General features: G+C 41.5%; 1 protein-coding gene across 7 annotated transcripts in view; it reads left to right on the top strand.

The window, feature by feature from the left end:
• PI4KB (phosphatidylinositol 4-kinase beta) overlaps positions 1 to 19,319 on the top strand; it is a 59,242-nt gene that overhangs the window by 21,033 nt on the left and 18,890 nt on the right. For 4 of the 7 annotated variants that reach the window (XM_073323380.2, XM_073323376.2, XM_073323377.2 and 1 more), the window contains one exon: positions 16,695 to 16,739. The exons of 1 other annotated variant lie outside the window; for it this stretch is intronic. In XM_073323380.2, coding sequence (XP_073179481.1) covers positions 16,695 to 16,739 — 45 coding nt within the window. Of the gene's footprint in view, positions 1 to 15,537; positions 15,747 to 16,694; positions 16,740 to 19,319 lie in introns of those variants that run through there. 2 more of the 7 variants (XM_073323381.2, XM_073323382.2) reach the window with 2 other exon arrangements.

The following is a 19,319-nucleotide window of genomic DNA, read 5'->3' on the forward strand; positions in this document are numbered from 1 at the left end:
CGAAGAAGCCATACGATACAGATGCCCTACAATTTCAGAGGTGTTGCTGTTATCTATCTCTTCACAATGTATGTCTCTGTTGGAGTTTTCCATTGGGTACTGGCTACAAAAATTCTCTCAAACATCGTTCCATGCACCAGAGATGGATTCTCTGCTCCTTTTGCTTGAGGGGATTCTTCTTTCCCCACTCCTTTCCTTTGTCATGGTCATCACCGTCCTTCCTGTCACTTGAGTTTGCAGCTGTGATGTCTCTCTTTCTTCCTTTACGTCATGTCCAGAATTCCTCCCTTCCCCTTTATCCCTGCTGGAAATGGAGGTGCCAAGGCGGGGCCAAGAAGCAATGTGATGCACCCTCTACAAACTCTGAATTTACTAACCAGTTCTCGGTGCCAAATGATGATTTACTGATGGGCAAATTGTCCAGGGTCTACAGCACCTATAAATCAGCCTTGTAAAATTCTACTTGCTGAGGATGAGTAACTGTCTTTGACAGAAAAATTATATATTGTCATAAAGAGTTGGCAAGTAAATTTTGTGCCTGGGCTGGAAAATGATCCTGGCAGTTTTGTTAGCACCAGAGTGCATTGTTGATAGTGGAAAGAAATCTGTTTCTTTTGCATCACCCTATTTGCTGACAAGATCATTTCAGTCTATATTGAACACCATTTGGAAACCATGCTTGCTTATTCAGCCATGGCAATGGTTCTTGGAAACTCCAAGTCACAATTTAGGTCTAATTTTTTTTAAGGACCCCCCTCTTTTTCTCAGTTGAAACTTAAGGGATAAGTGTCTTGCAGTCTTTTCTGGCTCTGCAACCTATGTACAGGGAGATCTGCTTGCGCCATATCTGGGAGAAGAGTTGTTGTGGTGACAACTATTGGAATGATGTCACCATTCTGGGGCAGGGTAAAGAGAGGCTGTTGCTTGCTGACTCAGTGAATGTGTCAAGTTAACTGGGGGAGTAAGATCATGTTACCAAACAGTTTCCCCTGAATAGCAACAAGGTGGACTTGGGCAATTCTGTTGGTAAAACTGGTCTGCACAAAAGGTTCTGGACAGAGCTGACTGGAGTGAAGGTTATGACTCTGTTTCTTAGGAATTTGTAGCCTTTTGTACAAGGGTTTAGTGTTGTGTTGCAGACAGCAATTACTGTTTGCAAGTGGAATCCAGCACGTCTCATGTCAGTTGATTAAATTTCAATAAGAGACAAGCCCCCAATGAGCCACAAGACAGGCAGCTAACCTGTCTTATGGCTCATTCAGGGCTTGTCTCTTATTGACCCCAGTTAAGGCTTTATATTTTTTTGGGAGGTGGGAAGTTTAAATTTAAAGTGAAGGAAGTCGTCTCATCTGCTGATAGGTTTCAGAGTAACAGCCGTGTTAGTCTGTGTTCGCAAAAAGAAAAGGAGTGCTTGTGGCACCTTAGAGACTAACCAATTTATTTGAGCATGAGCTTTAAGCTCATGCTCAAATAAATTGGTTAGTCTCTAAGGTGCCACAAGCACTCCTTTTCATCTGCTGATGAGTTTCATTTCTTGGCTTTGTTTAAACAAAGAAAACAAGTTTTGTTTTCTCAAATCCCCACCATAAGTCTAATAGGATTTACTGTAAGGATGCAGAACATTCTCTTGAGTGCCCTTAGAATGGGGTTTGTTGCAAAGTAAAAAATGCTTCCCTGACAGTATGTGAACATATCTGCATCAGTTTCCTCGTGAACTTCCGTGTCGCTAGAGCTGGCGAATACTTTGTGAATAGTATCAATGGTAGTGCTACATTAACCAGTTCCATAGCTGATGTCCTGCAGGTCCATCCTGCTACTCTACAATATTTTGGTATAGGAGGCAATGGTAGGGCTCAACTTTTGGTGATCTGCACACTGTGCTCGAAGAGAGGGGGCTGACAATGCTGTGCAGACAGTCCTCATTTTCAGCACCTCCTGATATTTCTACTTATTTATATATCATCTTTGTACTTCGAAAACACTGTACATACATTAATCCATACAGCTCCCCTCTGAATAGGTAAGTAAATGGACTCCATCTCTCAACAACTGTGCCAGTTCTCTTGATTTTGCCAGTCCAGGCTCCCAACACAGCTCAGCCAATGCTCTGCTGTTTTGAGTTTGCAGCATCCACTGGGATCAAAGTTCTGATCTTCCACATTAGCTCTTCTGGTGTCCCACAATCGTGACCCTCTGCAACCCTCTTCCATTCCAGTCTGCTCTCTAAACTCCCAGCCCTTCCAGTGCACCTCACTCCTGATTTCCGCTAAGCTCTTTGAGAGAAGGACATTCTTTTTGTTCTGAGTTTGTACAGTGGCTAGTACGATGGGATCCTATGAATCCTGGGCCCCATTGTAATACAAGTAATAAATAATCCGTCTATATCGCACCACTGAATTGTGAAACTTCAAACTGAGCAGTGATTTTTTTTTTTTTTTTTTTGAGGGGAGAGATGTGGACATAAATCACTAAGAACATAGCTACTTCTTTCAGAGATGAGTTCATACAGGGTCTTTTTTTGGAACGACAGTATGTTTTAATAAAATAACTTGGGCCTTGTCTAAAGTTACTAAGCAGTATTTTGTCTACAGTATCATGTGACATAATGAGAGAGCTCTTGTGATGAAGGACAGTGCTGCACTTTGTTAGGCTGTGCAAAAAAGAGATCCAACTGAAATTCCTCCTAGAATCTTTGTCATGGAGAATAGCAGCAAAGTAATCTTTTTGTATGGCTCATTCACTCTGTCGCGCCTGTCCCCCCTCCTCCTCCTGCCACCCCCAAGATTTTAAAAACCAGAGAGCAAAAGGATTCTGATTTTTCATTCTAATTCAGTAAATTAAAACCATCTAATCTAAATGGAAATTTTTTTGTTAACTACAGACCTGCCCAAGCTCTTATTATGAACTGGGAGTTGATGGTTCTTGGGTCCTCACAGACTCTGCTCCTAATTTAGTTTGCTGCACATAAACAGAATGATTATGCTGGTTCAACTAGTAAGGTAAACATTTTAAGTAGAAGACTGCTAATTGAATAATAGTTAAGAATCTAGGCTGGCTGCCAAGACTAAGTATTGAAAACTAGAGCTTTTAAATGCCCGTTTCTCTGCAACTGGTTAGAAACATTTCACCTTGGTATGGCAAAGTAGCTCAGAGCTTTGGAGTAATACAAGTTTGAAACTAAATATGTAGGCATTTATATCGGTATCTTAAGCAGCATTAGCAATATTTTAAGAAGTGGTGCTAGAGGGTTGTGTAAAATACAAATCTCTCTGCACTTTGTATAAAAACTGATCCTCTGTAACAGTGGTTCTTAACCTTTACTTCAGCCTGCATCCCTTTGGTTCTCAAAATATGTTCTCGCACCCCTTATCAAAAATCATTGAAGTAGGTCAGTTCTTTAAACCTAGATATATTTTTTTGTTTGTATATTACAGTAATCGTTAAATTTATAATGTTAATAAATACATAGGTTTGATGAAACAAAGTAGTTGTACTTACATGCCTGTGCTTAATTTGTGTTCGATGATTTGCCTTCTAAAAAAATCTGGCATGTCTCGTACTCCCAGAAAGGACATCTCGCACCCCTGGGGGGTGCATACACCCCAGGTTAAGAACTACTGCTCTAGAAGTATTCTGAATCTAAAACCTGCTTTTTATCCGTTGTAAACAGTCTCTCCCTTTTCCCCCACCTTGCTGTCCTAGCATCCAGGATCTGGTTCCCCGTCCCCTTTAAAAACAAAAGTATATTCGTTTTGCAATGCACCATAAACGTAACATGGACCTAGTACAACAATAAAGGTTATGTGAACAGGAAGGAAAGGGAGGAAGTGTGCCTTGGTGTTATGGTCCAGGAGACCGGCATGGGCAGGAGAACTCTGTTCTGTTCTGCTAGTGTCCATGTGACCCTGGGCAGGTCATTCAGCTGCTCTGTGCCTCAGTTCCCCATCTGTAAATTGGGGGATGCACTTGGGGCCATGCCATGCACTTGGCTGGAGCGTCTAGGCCACTACTATACTACAAATAATAATGGTCATATGGCCACTTCCCTGAAGAGAAGAGTCTAATTGGGAAGAAGGTGTTAGAAGTACCTCTAGGGGTATCAAGTAAGATGACTTGGATACCTCGATTAGGTAGTGCACAGTTATAAATGTTGAGAGAGCCTTGCAGGAAGGATTCCTGAGAAGTGAAAGTGTCTTTTAAATGAAACCAGGCATGTCTAGCTTTGTATGTTTTACAAAGGTCACTTAAATTGTTTTTCACGATCATGATGAGCTGTGTTCATTGGGTAGAAAACTTGTGCTGAGCATTATTCTTAAATTTTGTAAAGCTCTCCCAAGTGTGAGCCTGATGCTATAAAACCATAAGAAGTTCATTAAAAATAAACCTAGAATTTGATTTTGAGTCTCTCCTTGGTGCAGAGAGAAATATGTGGTGAAAATAAACAGGCAAAAGGCACTTTTAATGAATGGTCAAAGGCTGCAAGTGTCCATGAATGTGCTATGAACTTCAGATTTTTATGAGACAGTCTAGAGAATTTAAGGTTCATGGCTTCTTGTTGCCCTGGTGACAAATGTGGACATTTACTAATGGTTCACATGTGTCAAATCTATATCTCTGGGTTGCTAGGGCGAGGAGTTGGCTTTTGGCCTGCTTTGAACACATTCATTTTCCCACTGTTTTGTTTTCTAAAATAATTTCCTGGCAGGCTCCCTGAAGGTAGGCTGGCAGCACATTAGCACAAACAAAGTGAAACTGTCCGATATCCAACTGAAGCACCGAGTAATAACTCTTTCACTGGTGGCTGAGCTGGCAATTTGTGAAGGGCAGAGAATTTCCCCTGCCTTTCTAAAAACAACGAGGAGTCCTTGTGGCACCTTAGAGACTAACAAATTTATTTGGGCATAAGCTTTCATGGGCTGTAACGCACTTCATCAGATGCATGGAGTGGAAAATACAGTAGGCAGGTATAAATACACAGCACATGAAAAGATGGAGTTGCCTTACTGAGTGGGGGATCAGTGCTAATGAGGCCAATTCAATTAGGGTGGATGTGGCTCATTTCCAACAGTTGACAAGAAGGGGTAAATATCAACAGAGGGAAGATTACTTTTTGTAGTGCTAATGAGGCCAATTCAGCCATGGTGGATGTGGCCCTGCCTTTCTCTGATGCCCCAAATGTGCCTGCCCTGCTAGAACCCACCATTGAGGAATGAACACACAGCTGGGATGTCAGATACAACTGTCAGTTCTGGTTTGCAAAAAGAAAAGGAGTACTTGTGGCACCTTAGAGACTAACCAATTTATTTGAGCATGAGCTTTCGTGAGCTACAGCTCACTTCATCGGATGCATACCGTGGAATACAGACTAACACGGCTGTTACTCTGAGTTCTGGTTTGGGTGCTTGCAATCTCAGTGCTCCTTTGTGTCCAGCGGATGCACGCAGGGAGAGATGAGAATGTTGTGAGTATGGGATATTTTCCTGCTAAGGTGCTGCTGAGCTGCAGGTGCCTCTTGTGAGCTTGTTTCACCTGTGCAATTAACCAGCGAGGTGAGAGTGAAATCACTGAGACACATTATTGAAGGTTGTTCCTGGATTCCTCCTCTCATCTCCCAAGGTCCCCAGTGACTGTGGTAGAGGAAGTGCTGCTGATTTCCTCCAGGCATGTTGATTTGGTTTGTTTGCGTTCAGGCTTTGTGGCAATGTTCACACCGTTTTGTTGTTGGGTTTGGGTTACTAAGAGGGTTTAGGCCTGTACCCCACTTTTACTTCCTTCCATCTCATGTTCAGCAGCCCTCTAGAACTGGAGAAGCAAATGGTACCATTTCCTCCCTGTTAAACACAGCTGAGAACATTAAAATTGAATGAGGGTAGGTGCTAAGACATTCTGAGCTTCTCAGGGTCACGCGTAAAGTTTGTAAGGTTAGCAAAAAGGTATACATTGAATTACACAGCAGTTTTAGTTATCTGCCATTCCTGTCCAAATGCACTAGATCCCCTGTACCTGTTGTGGTGTTTTGACTAAGGTCACAGCTTTGTGTCTCATTTCTAATGACACAAGCTAAGCCTTCCATGATCTTTAGTCAGCCAAATGACCCATCAGCCATGCCCTGCTATGCCCTTTGTTCATCAGTCTAGTCACTTGGTCCTTTACTTTCCATTTAATTGTTACACATTAACTTCATGATAAATTTTTGCCATGTGTGACACCATCAACTGATACTTGTCCGTCTCCATAGATAATTAGTGCTACAGGAATCCCATACTGCTTTCATTTCCATGGCTACCATTACACTGTGTCTTGGGGTTTTCAGCCTTCACGCTAGTTTGGGGAGCAGAACCAGATCTTACTGGTGGCCTTGTAAACATGTTTTCTAACCCCTTCTCTGGAGGGGAAGAAAAATCTATTGGTTTGTGCATTTACATATTTGACGCAGGCCGTCCTGTGGTTTATGTCGTCTGCTTGTCATACCAACATGAGCTGCAGAGATGTTCAGTGAAGGGCAATGGCTTAATTAAAAATAAAATGGAAACTGAACCTTTGAGGAAGTTGACTTGCACTGTGCAGTAGCTGTTCCTTCCCTGAACTAGCATTGGCTCATGTTTCTGTAAGATGTTGCAAACATCTGTTGCATCAGTAAATAAGTCAAATTACGGGACAGTGCAGGAGTGCTCAGACTGACTTTCTGCTCCATTCTGTACTGTGCTCAGGACTCCTTGCTTTAAGGTTCTGCAACATGGCATGGCTTTGTAAGAGCAGCGATTGAAGTCAATGGATTGTATGACCTTTGTAATCCTGACTTGCGTCAAACAACCGTGGCAAGAAATAAGGTTCAGTTGTATCTTACCCTCACTCCCTTTTTATTACCCCACCCAAGTGTTGGCTCTTACTAACTTCCCACTCATGGACTATGCTCTGCCAACTCTGCCTTACCAAACCTGTCCCCTCCCACTGGTGACTGTACCTTCTTCTTTTGTCATGCTGCTCCCCAAAGTTGGGCAGAGAGCTCATTCTAGTATTCCAAGCGAGACTTGTTCTTCTCCTTCAAGCCTCTCCTAAATCTTCATCTCTTCTGGTAACCTTTCTATAGCTAACAGTTCAACCCTGCTCAGACTTCATATCATTTATCCATTCATTAAGCTCTCATTACACTTTCAAATATTTTTTAAAAATCTTGCAGCTAACAGAGCACAAGCCAAGCAAGGTGTGGCCACTCTGCTTGTATGTAGTATCCATTCCCTTTCTGCTTTGTTTTGGCTATGTCGACTATAAGCTCTTCAAAGCAGGAAATTTACTCTGTTATTTGTAAAAACCATGAGGCCTATACTAGGGGAACATATAAATAAGATTTTAAAAAGACTCCATGACCCACAGGTCTATATTAACAGAGCTCACATTGATTTGAGTTTCTTTTTGTCTGTATATGCGTGTATGTTTAATAGAAGCTGGAAATTGGCTGATAGATAATCTACACACTGTGCTGACAGTACACATGGTAAATTGGCTTTGCCATAAAACCAAAGGGTGAAACGTCCATCTAGTTTGCTTTTTAGAAGCACCTATTTGCCTGGATAGTTTAAAGACGGCAGCAGGTAGTAACTGACTTATTGAATTCTGCCAGTGTGAGGTGATATTTTTATTACTATCATAGTTCAGTCTAAGCTAATAGAACCTGCTGATTTGTAGAGCTCAGGAATTTGCTCATTTCTTCAAGTGAATCGACTCTTAATTGCTTTCCTAGATAAGCATTAAATGGAATTGCCCTTTATTTCTATCCAATTCTTTCACCCTCTCCAAAGTTAATTAAATTAAATTAGTTGGATCAGATCCTCTGTGAATGTGCCTGTTAGAATAAGGTGCTTAGTTTAGTGTGTCCTGGAATCCTGGATGAGTCCCCAGGTTTCTAATCCTGAATACCAAGAGAATTGAGTTCCCTTCCTCCTTATGCAATCTTGGGCATCCCGTTTTTTAGTCAGACTGGTTGAGTTTCCCTTCAGAGTTAGGAGATGTCTACATGGGAAAGTTATACTTGTATAAATGAAGGTGTCAATTTAAACAGATAGTTATACTGTTATAACCGCCCATATTCTTAATCCAGAATGAGAGTGCGTTTTTGTTTATTTTATGCCTCTTTGGAAGGGGTTTAACATAAACCAAAACAAGCGACTCTTATTCTAGAATAAGAGCTATAGCAGTGTATAATTAAACTGGTATAACTGGTAAAACGTTCCTGTGTAGATGAGCGCTACATTATGTCTGTCCATCAGAAGGAAGCTACCGGGATTTGTTAGAATAGCTCTTAATGCTAGGTAGTTACTAAATAAGAGTGTATGTGTATCCGATGAAGTGAGCTGTAGCTCACGAAAGCTCATGCTCAAATAAATTTGTTAGTCTCTAAGGTGCCACAAGTCCTCCTTTTCTTTTTGTGTATATAAACTAATTGTTCAAAGAGAACCAAAGGGACCAGTATCTCCTTTCAGCCCACTGGACTGGGAGTTGATATAGTAGAGAGCCTGACTTGGGGCTGTGAGAATTCAGATGTGGTTCGTAATTGTCCAGTTAAAGTACAATTTGTATAAAAACACCTGTTAATTTATATTAAACATTTTTGGTCAAAGTATAGATTTTGTTTGAGCTTTAAAAATCCAGCTATGGGATTTATCCACACAATGCCCATTTGAAATTAGTGGGAGTTGTGTGTTTAAATCCTACTCAAAGGTTGAGGTTTCCAAAGCTGTCTTTAAAACAGCTTTGAAAAGCACTCATTTTAAATGGTTTCCAATGAGATCTAAATGTCTGGTCCTAGAATGTTGTGTGAGACTGTCAAGAGGAGGACTCCTGTTGGCTTTTTATTACATTTCAGTGTACTTTAAAAACAATGGGACTGATGCTCATATAACCTAAAGCTCCTTGATGCTGCCACGGTGGCGTTAAAAGGGCTTTAGGATGGATGGGGAATCGGGCTCATTGTTTTTAATGACTTAAGGTAACATTTTCAAAAGCATCTAACTGACTTAGCAGCCTAAGTCCCATTTTCCAAAGTGAAGTGAGACTTGCTCTTTGTAAACAGGTGTAGTTTCTAACAGCTTGTAGATTACACTGTAGTTTTCATTCTTTGAGTGAGGAAATGGGTATGCAGGAAATAGCCCGACTTGATTATGTAAAGAGTTGTCACTTTGGATGGGCTAGCACCAGCAGGAGAGTGAATTTGTGTGGGGGGGTGGAGGGTGAGAAAACCTGGATTTGTGCTGGAAATGGCCCACCTGTTGATCACTTTAGATAAGCTATTACCAGCAGGACAGTGGGGTGGGAGGAGGTATTGTTTCATGATTTCTGTGTGTATATAAAGTCTGCTGCAGTTTCCACGGTAAACATCTGATGAAGTGAGCTGTAGCTCACGAAAGCTCATGCTCAAATAAATTGGTTAGTCTCTAAGGTGCCACAAGTACTCCTTTTCTTTTTGCGAATACAGACTAACACGGCTGTTCCTCTGAAACTTGTAAACAGTGTAATGCAATCCCAGCTGCTGCTGGCATGGGACAGAAGAGGCTGGATGGGAATTGAGTTTGGATCTCTGGAGTGCTGGCCTGCTTTTCTTTCCTTTGTCTTTTACCCAGAAGTTTCTGAAACTCCACCATTCACCCTCTGAGTATGTCCGTAGTTGGCATATTTGCTTCAGTTTATATTTGGTTTAAAAAAAAAATCACTTATTTAATTTTGGCCTGGATTAAGCAAGTATCGCTTTTAACAAGAAAAATTCCAAGCATCCCATCCGCTGACTCAATCATATTATAATTTTCATTCTCTTTGTTGACTCATTCAGACTCTGTCTGTGTGTCTCAACCTGGGTCACAGTTGCTGGAGTTGGCCCATTGTGTGATAGAAGGAGTCCAGTGTTAAACTCTGCAACAAAGGTTATCGCTGTAATGTAGAAGAAATGCACTTTATGGCCACAGCCCATGAACAGTCAGCTATTCATACTCCAGCCTGCTTAGGACAGCAGAAATATCTAATTAATATATAATCAGTCATTGTGCAGTTCAGTCACTACTGGTTTTCAAATTGGTAATGTATTTAAGTTGTGGATAACAAACGTTCGGGCTGCTTTACTGCAAAGAAACTATGGACCTAATCCTATGAGGTATGGGTGCATCTCAATGCCATTTGGTCCTAATAGGGATCGAAGGATGTTCAGCGCCTTGCAGAATTGGGCAAAGCACGTTGCGGCTTTGCTTTAGAGGTGGGGATCCCGTTTTTCTGCTCAAAAGAAGGAGCATGACAGAATGGCATTTGACAGCCAAGTGTAGTGTACTCCCCCCCCCCAACCCCCTTTTCTCTTGCATACACAGACTAGCAGTTCCTGGTTTTCTGCTTATAAATGGTTACTTGGAGACATTTTTCAGAAGGAGGCAAGGTATCTTGCTTTGTAATCCCGAATGCGTTCAGTCTAAAGCACTTCTGTTTCCACATAAAACACTATTTAAACTCCTTTTCTTTGCAGTGGGATTTTCTCTTTAACATGAGAGCCTATTAATTTACATACTGGTAATTCCAGTATGATTTTCTAAATCTTAATTTAAGTTTAAATTGCTTTACTTTTGAAAATGCTTTTAAAAATAGATAAATAAAGCACACGCATAACATCGTTTCAGTGAAATCTCTCGATCCTGTATTACAGATCTCTAAAGGTGAAATTAGACCCCTCTGCAGAAAGCCAGTGCACAGGCTAGAACAATACTCTTGTCCTGCTCAGGACCTCTGCCTGGCCCTAATTCCATCCTGACTACTTGTAAGAGAGTATATTTATTCTTACTGGACAAAGGTTTTATTTAACTCTAAAAGATCAAAAACGATTTGACTCTGTGTAGCGCAGGTTGCTAGTTTGCAGTAGCTTGGTGGTACTTGTGCTAAGAGCTGCTTTAAGCAAGTCATCACCAGGCTAGTTCTTACATAGGCATATCCTGCTGTGCTTGTTTTGATTTCAAACACCGTGGTTAGTCAAGCTAGCAGCTCACAGTGGTGTCAGGCACCAGGGTGCCTTTTATAAAAGTGGTAATCTGTGGTATTAGGAAGGAATCTACCCATTACAGTATTTAGCTGGTAAGGTAAAGAGATGCTGGCATCTCTGACATCAAATTTCTGAAATAATGAATGTTTCCTGCACCTGGTATCTGAACAGCTATAGGAACGAAGCCCAACTTAATTTACTAGATGGACTGTAGCTTCTAGATCTTGTGGCACAACAGAGCATTCATAGGGGAGAAAGTTATGTTTTGGCAATAGGATTTCTCCTGTTTTGGGAGGTGCAGGACAAGAATCCTTTCTTTAACTTCTCTTAGCCCAGACAGCCCCCTCCCCACAAGTACTACTTGCACTGAGTTAGTAGGGTTGTCAGCTTTCTAATTGCTGAAAACTGGACCCCGCCCCCAACTTGCTCCTCCCCTTCCCCATCACTTGCTGCTGTCCCACGCTCTCATGCCTGGTCACTGGTTCCTCTCCATCTCCTCCCACTGACCCCCAGCTGGCGTCCCTCTGCTCTGGGGCTGGGAGGGGAGCTGCAGCCGGATGCGGAGCCTGCTGTCTGCCTACCTGCCCTCAAGATGCAGGCAGGAGGTAGCCCCAGCTAGCAGGGGCTGGCACGGGTTGATGACCTGGCACATTTCCCCCCCCCCAGTAACCAGGCTTTTGGTGTCCAGGCACCTGGCAACCCTATGAGTTGAGCAATAGTCCATTTGAGAAAATCTCAAACTCCTTGTTCATTAATCGGAAAAGACAGCACACAAGTGCCAGGGTAGAGTTGGAGACCAAGGACATATTCCAGTTGAAGGCCTTATTGTGCAGGAATTAGCTGTGTCAAGAGTGTCATCGAAGCTAGTGAGACTACTTGCGTACAGAGAGAATGTGTGATAAGGCCTCTATAGCATGTTTTCCAAAGTCTCCAGTGACGCACAGCAGCGATTAGGTCAGCCCAGTATCTCAAGGCGGGTCGACACACTCTGTTGCTGTAGTTAACTAGGTCTGACTTTATGCTGATTTTAGTTAAATTGGTGCAACTTTGTGTGATGCTTTTGAATTGATTTAGACCTGGCTTATATCAGTTTTAGCTTGTCAGTAAATTTACCAGTGCATGATAAATAGAGATGATAACTTTCCACAGATATGAGTGTGTCCATTCTGGTTCAACTAAATAGATTTTTAAACTGGTTTGTTTAAACGAGAGCAGTTTTTGATGTGCTGACAAGCTCAAACCTTCCTTGGTAACTATCCCAAGGTCTGTATCAAGAAACAGAATGATACCTCATACTTTTATTATTTTCTCTACTTCTTTATGCAATTAGGAAATCAGTGGTAGAAGTATTGAGGCAAAAAAAATTGTGGCAATATGCAAAACTGTTGTAAAACCTGCCTGGAATTGCAAATAAAGCACAAGAAAGAGAGAGGTGTACGGAAGGATTTTCTTTGCTGGGTTTTCTTACGGGGGGCTGTGGGGTTGAGGAATGTTTCATTTCAAACAAATGCAATTCACCTGGTTTAATAGTTTCTCTTGCCAGCTTTTTAAATTTTGCATTTGTGACTTCAGGGCTCATGTAAGGTCTTGTGTTGACAGCCCTGGAGATTGAAATCTAATTACAGAGCAGGTACAGCATGGAAGTGTCAACTTCTTTCCTAGGACAGGAGGGGAGGGAGTTTGAGAGGGGAGGGAGTTCATTCTGCATGGTCCATTTGGTCCTTGATCTCTCTGGGTATGTCTTCACGGCAGACTTAACCAGGGCTATAGCTCGGGTGTTGCCTCTAGCCCTCATTCCACCCACACAGAAACACCTCTCACATGGACTCCAGGATGCTTTTTGGTGCTAGCAGGCACAGCTGAGGGGAGGTTTCCTTTAACCACAGGCTGATATTCCACCTGCTTTGCTCTGAGAACGCTCAGGTGCTGTTAGTCCTCCAGTCTATCCTACAGTTCCACCTGGGCTGCATTTTCTTATCTAAGTCCTCTCTTCTTCTGCACTGCACTTCAGCCCCACATTTGCCATCTTCATTTCTGCTGCGCTTCTACAGCATTTGAACAGAGATGTTACTCAAGAAATCCTTCTCCTGTGCTGCTGGTTGGCCAGAAGTTGGCCCCAGCCTTCTGGTAAAGCTGTGGTGAGCTATCAGTAAGACCCATAAGAGCATTCCTGCACAGGAGCCAAGGAAGGACAGACAAGTTTTCGTACAGTACGCTGTGAATAACTTAATAGAGTATGATGCACCAGTATAATGCACTGCTAAGAACCACGAAATATCCTAGAAATCTATCCCAGCACATGGGCTACTACAGCACTGTTGTGGATGCAGCCACACAGGTGTGGCACAAGTAGTGCTTTGTAGTAGGGATGTTCCCAAGCCTGAGCTAATCTTGCAGTGAAGACATAGCCTTTGAGACTAAGAGGGCCAGTGAGTGCCACTTCTGGATTTTTTTAATGTGGACATTCAACTCTTGGGAACTGGACAGAGACACATGGCACCAGAAACAGCCTCAGATGGTAACAACTTTTAGTCTGCACTTGAATTTGTGAGGTAGAGGTGAAACATACCATTGAAACATTCCATCACCAATTCTTCCTTTTCAGTTGTCTACTGCAAAACAGTAATCTGCTTAAATGATCTTTACCTCCCAACTCACCTATTCATTTAACTTCATCCTGCAGTGAAGTTGTCATGCTGAATGCAGGTCTGCAAAATTAATTAACAAGCCACAAACTCAGGGCTCCGACTCCTCTGTGGAATCCAGGGCAGGGAAAACTGCGTGATGAAAGGAAAGGCTCTTCTTCAAATACAGAACTTCAATAATCAGCAAGTGCAAACCACAGTCTTATGAAGTTGATTGAGCTCGGCTGGTGTGCATGTTTATCTGTGTGAAAATCCCTTGTTAATATTTATATTTGGATTGTTTACCTATTTTGCCCTTTGTTTCCTGAGGTTGAAAGCAAATAGTTGCTTCCTGATGAGTCTTCCAAGGCTGTTGCTTAAAATACATGAGCACGCGCCCACCCACCATTGTGGCCTAAGAATTGGGAGGGTTTTTTTTTAATGTGCTCATGAGGAAGTTATTAATTTAAATGCGATTATTTCTCGAGTAAGATTAAGCCTTGTGGAATTAGCATGTCCCTGTAATTAACATGCTAAAAACAGGTCTGTTTGTTTCTCTTTGGGAAATGAATTAAATCAATTACACACCAGTCTCAAGGGTGTGAGGCTTCAATATTATCTTTCTTTTTGTATGAAAATAACAGATTGAAGGATTTTAAATGAGGCACTACAGAAATACTGGTTTTGTTTTAACCCTATTTTATTCAAGGAATCAGAATATTGCTGCCTTTGAGCCAGAAGAAAACCAAAGGGGGAGAGTTTTGCTGAAATATAAACATTTATTATTATTTATTCAGATTTATACCATAAATCTTAGCCAAAACTCTCGGCACGTCTGCCACAAATTACAAACATAAAATTAAATGACTGCTGTCGGACCCGAATCCCTAACAAACACAGAATTCTCCTTCCCCACACAAATCTCCACCCCATCCTCTGCAGCAGTCCGTGCAAATTACTACTTGTAGTGTGCACGGAAGGTAAACAGACCCAGGTTTGTTTCCAGGGCAGGTGGTATGGAGCTCATCTCATGAACCCTTCATGGAAAGTGCTCTTCAGGTTCCTTCCTCTACCGCCTTTTTATTAAATCAAGGGGGAGCCAGCTTTGCCCTGGCGACTTTGGCAGTGTGGCATGAGGAAAGAGGTTATGTCTCAATTAGAAAGATCTCAGGCCGTTTGTGGACTTATAGGTCAAAGCAAACACCTTAAACTCAGTCTGGAAACCATTAGGCAGCCAGTGCAGACCGCAAAGCAGTGGTGTCACACAGTGCTGCCGAGAAGCACTGCTTTTAAATAGGTCACCATGTTCTACACCATCTTACATTTCTGGATTGGGTTATGGTGTCAGCACATCTTGGTGTAAATCGCTTCTGTTCTACAGGAATCGGAGTAGAGGAGAGGTTGCCCTGGGTTTGGCCTCATGAGGCCCATGTTGGTAGCATTCCAGGAGACCATGGGCTGCACTGAATTTTTATGAAATGGTGCCAATTGCAGCTGCTTCCATTTCAAGTGTAGACACGTGGTCTGGACACTGCATAGCTTAGCCAGGTTTTTAACAAGCTCCTATTGCAGCTGTCAGACATGGTTTGGAAGCTGTCTGAATTTCTGTCAAGCATGGGGAAGTCTCTCCAGTGAATGGGGTAAATTCTGGAGTGCCATGACCATCTGCTGGGTTGGGTTCCAAACATGAAATTGTGTTGGAATTTCTTCCTGCGGTGTGAAGTGGAGAGAGAAATGACTAGGAGTTCTGTTCAATTACCAGAATTGCTTGGTGATCTGTCGCTACCAGTGCCCCTGTTGCCTTGAGCACCCTTGCTCTGCAAGAATGTGTAATCTAGGCTGTATTTGCACTTAGCTCTGTGGGTAGAATAGTTATTGTTCATTTATATTAACAGTTCTCTTCTGTACGCCTGCTGCTGCCTCTTGTTTTTCACTTTTGGATATTGGAAAATTATGGGGACCATAAAATGAGTAGGGACCATGGAAATGTAAACTACAAGATTATGCGCAGACTGTGTTATGAATCTAAGGAATCAAGCAAGCGACATTAAATTGAGGTCATCTATCTACTCAGGAATGATTTGTGATGGAACCTAAAATAACCATTACAGCAGGTACACAAAATTCATCTTTCTCTGCTTGCAAAGAAGTCTGATTAATAGTTTGTGTTTGCGGCCCTGCTGATACAAAGAAGGTTTGCTGATAGTATGGTGAATCTACTTCTTCAGTATACTTGTCTCCTGATTAGAGTTCCGCCTCGCAAACTTCATTGAACAAATGGCTTAATTGTTGGGTTTTTTAGTCTGGTTCTAGGATAAATTACCATGAGGATAATTTTCTAGTGAAAAAGCCGTTCAAATTAATGTACTCAATGGAAAATTATAGATGGATGCAGTGGTGGAGGAAAACTTTTGTAGTTTCGATTGTGAATTGTTTGGGGCATGCTTGTTTTGCATGCAGCATCTAGCACAGGAGGACCATGATCCTTGATTTGGGCCTCTAGGCACTACTGCATTTTAAATAATACAAACTGATTTGGACGCTACAACAGATATTTGATAGCACTAATATGTTTTGGAGAATCTGGAGTACTTTTGACCTTCATTTTTGTGTGATGAAGTATTTTGGAAAGATTTTGACCAATGAAAATAAAGTCATTTGACACTGTTTACAAGATTTCAACAATAACGGACCTAATCTAATCAGATCTAACTTAGATTGTAATATTTTTGGAGCAGGGAACCCTGTCTGTGTTTGAAAAGCTTCATGGACATATATGGCATCATACTAGTAATAAATCAAGATTCATAAAGTTATTGCCAGATCCATTAACCCCTGATCACTCTAGTATTATCCAATGACCATCGTAAAATAAGATTCTCTATCAGATTTTGCAATTTCTTATTAAAGGTTAGCAAGCCTGATTTTTTTTAAATAAATGAAAAATGGTCTTATAAAATTGGAGCTAAACTATTGCCTTTTCTCCCCCTTCTTTCTTTCTTTATTTTTCTTAAAAAAAAAAAAAAATAAAATAAAAAAAAATCCTTTCATCCTTTTCCCAGGAATTCTCATCGAGTACGGAAAGTGTTGATAAATCATTCTGTTCCGTAAGTTTGGCCAGTTTTGTTCTAGTGGCTGGGTTGCCTCGCTTCCTTATTTTACAGCAGCATTTCCTCTGTGTCCTGAAATACTAATCTCTGGTCACCTGGCAGTGGCCCTTAAACAGCTCTGATGTTAAGCCACTCCATGTAGAACACTGCATTGCAAGAGCATTTCTATGCCAGCATTTTATGCCCAGTGCATGCATTCTATTGGCTGAGTCCCCTTGAGCTGTAGCAAAGTTCTGCTATCCTGTCTTATGCAGAGGCAAAACAGAGAAGTTGATAACATTTTGATCTGAACACAAGGATAACATTTGTCCAGTTTATGCTTTTCAATAGCCTGCAGTGAAATACAAGTTAAACAGAGCTTTGGGAAATTTTGTTTGTACAATTTTGACTAAAGCAAACAAGAAGTCATGAGGGGGCCTGCAAGTTAGATATTGTATCTTGTCAATAAATACCCATCTATGGAGATATAAAAAATTGCATTTAAAAAGAAATTACAAGCTTTAACGCAGGTGAATAACCCTGGCTGATAATACGAATTCTGAATACTCATTCAAACCCGTCTGTGTGTGTTCTCCCCTCTAGTTAGAGGAAATGCTGTTTCCTTAAATTTTCTTACAAGTTGTCTGCCAGATGGGATTTAATTTGCTTTTTCCACAAAAATCAGTTTTCTGTCTGATGAAATTACTTTAGATCAAAACTGATGTTCCCTAATAACTCTTCTCTTGTTATGAAACATTTTTCATTTTTAATCAAGGGCATCTCTCTTCAATTTGTACCATTTTCCTAACAGTGCACATTCTCACTTTGGGATTCCTAATTGGCTTCCCATGTATTGAATATGTAGTCCATGATCAAAAATCACTTATTGAGAGCTGTGGGGTTTGTCTTTTTAATATAATTATTTACAGTGTCTTACATACCATTTTGTTAGTCAAATAAGTTGAATTCCTCCTGTGTAAATGAGCTCTTGCAAATGTGTACCTGACTCTGTCTTGCTCCTCTAATGAGTAGATTTGAAGTCTTATCGTGTTCTAGGATTATTTCCACAGATTATTTCACTATGTGAAACAGTAAGAAAAGGATGGTAAATGAAACCTTACAGTGGGCTCATAAAGTGACTCAATGCTGTTCTCGTACAACCAGTTTAGAAGCAACACACTGAAGAGGGTTGGCATTTATTGATATAGTCAGCCAACCTTAAAATATTTGCCAAGGGTGATAGGGTGTTCTCAAAGAGGCAATGCATGCTAGTGGTTAGAGAAGAGGTGGCTGGGAGCCAGGACTCCTGGGTTCGGTTCCTAGATCTGCCACTGTATTGCTGCATGACCTTGGGTCGCTACATTTTTCTATTCCTTATTTTTTCATAAAAAGAGGATAATACTGTGACAGGTTCAGTGACAGAGATCCCTTTGGGACTGTGACCTGATGTGCTGAAATTACCTCTGAGCCCATTTTCCCTGCCAGCTTGGGACTCCAGAACCCTGCTTTGTTGAGCCAGACACTCTAGCCTGCTGCAACACAGGCCCAGGGTCCGGGACACACCCCCAACGCTGCAGACCTTAACTAAAAACAGCTCACCAGGTTACCTGTCTCCAGCACCCAGACACCCAGCTCCCAATGGGATCCAAACCCCAAATAAATCTGTTTTACTCTGTATAAAGCTTATACAGGGTAAATTTGTAAATTGTTCGCCCTCTATATCACTGATAGAGAGAGATGCACAGCTGTTTGCACCCCCAGGTATTAATCACTTACGCTGGGTTTATTAAGTATAAAAAGCGGGATTTAAGTGGTTTCAAGTAATAACAGCCAGAACAAAGTAAGTCACAAAGCAAAATAAAACAAAACACGCAAGTCTAAGCCTAATACTTGAAGAAACTGATTACAGGTAATATCTCACTCTCAGAGATATTCCAATAAGCTTCTTTCACAGACTAGACTCCTTCCTAGTCTGGGCCCAATCCTTTCCCCGGTACAGTCTTTGTTAGATCCAGCAGACATCTCAAGTGGTAAGCAGGGGATTTATCATGACTGGCTGCCACCTTTGTCCTTCTCCACCCCCTTTTATAGCTTTGGCGTAAGGCGGGAATCTTTTGTCTCTCTGGGTCCCCACCCCTCCTTCTAAATGGAAAAGTACCAGATTTAAGATGGATTTCATTTACAGGTGACATGGTCACATGTCACTGTAAGACCCCTAGTCTCCATTCCCCATGGGCTGGCCCAACTGTACACAGGAAGTCTTTCAAGTAATTAGGGCCATTTACAACTGATTGTTTCTGGAGCACCCTTAATGGCCTCCACTTAATACGTTTACATCAGTGACCCAAGTTTATATCTTATTCTCCTAACTCTAGATATAGAAATAGTACATGCAAACAAATGGGATGAACACACTTAGTAGATTACAAGTTTTTTAATAAAAAGAAGAGGAGGACTTGTGGCACCTTAGAGACTAACAAATTTATTTGAGCATAAACTTTCGTGAGCTACAGCTCACTTCATCGGATGCATTCAGTGGAAAATACAGTGAAGTTTTTTCATGACACCATACAAGGGTTATTTAGCTTAAAGCATATT

The sequence above is a fragment of the Lepidochelys kempii genome, chromosome 24, assembly GCF_965140285.1.
Source record: "Lepidochelys kempii isolate rLepKem1 chromosome 24, rLepKem1.hap1, whole genome shotgun sequence".
Taxonomy (NCBI): Eukaryota; Metazoa; Chordata; order Testudines; family Cheloniidae; genus Lepidochelys; species Lepidochelys kempii.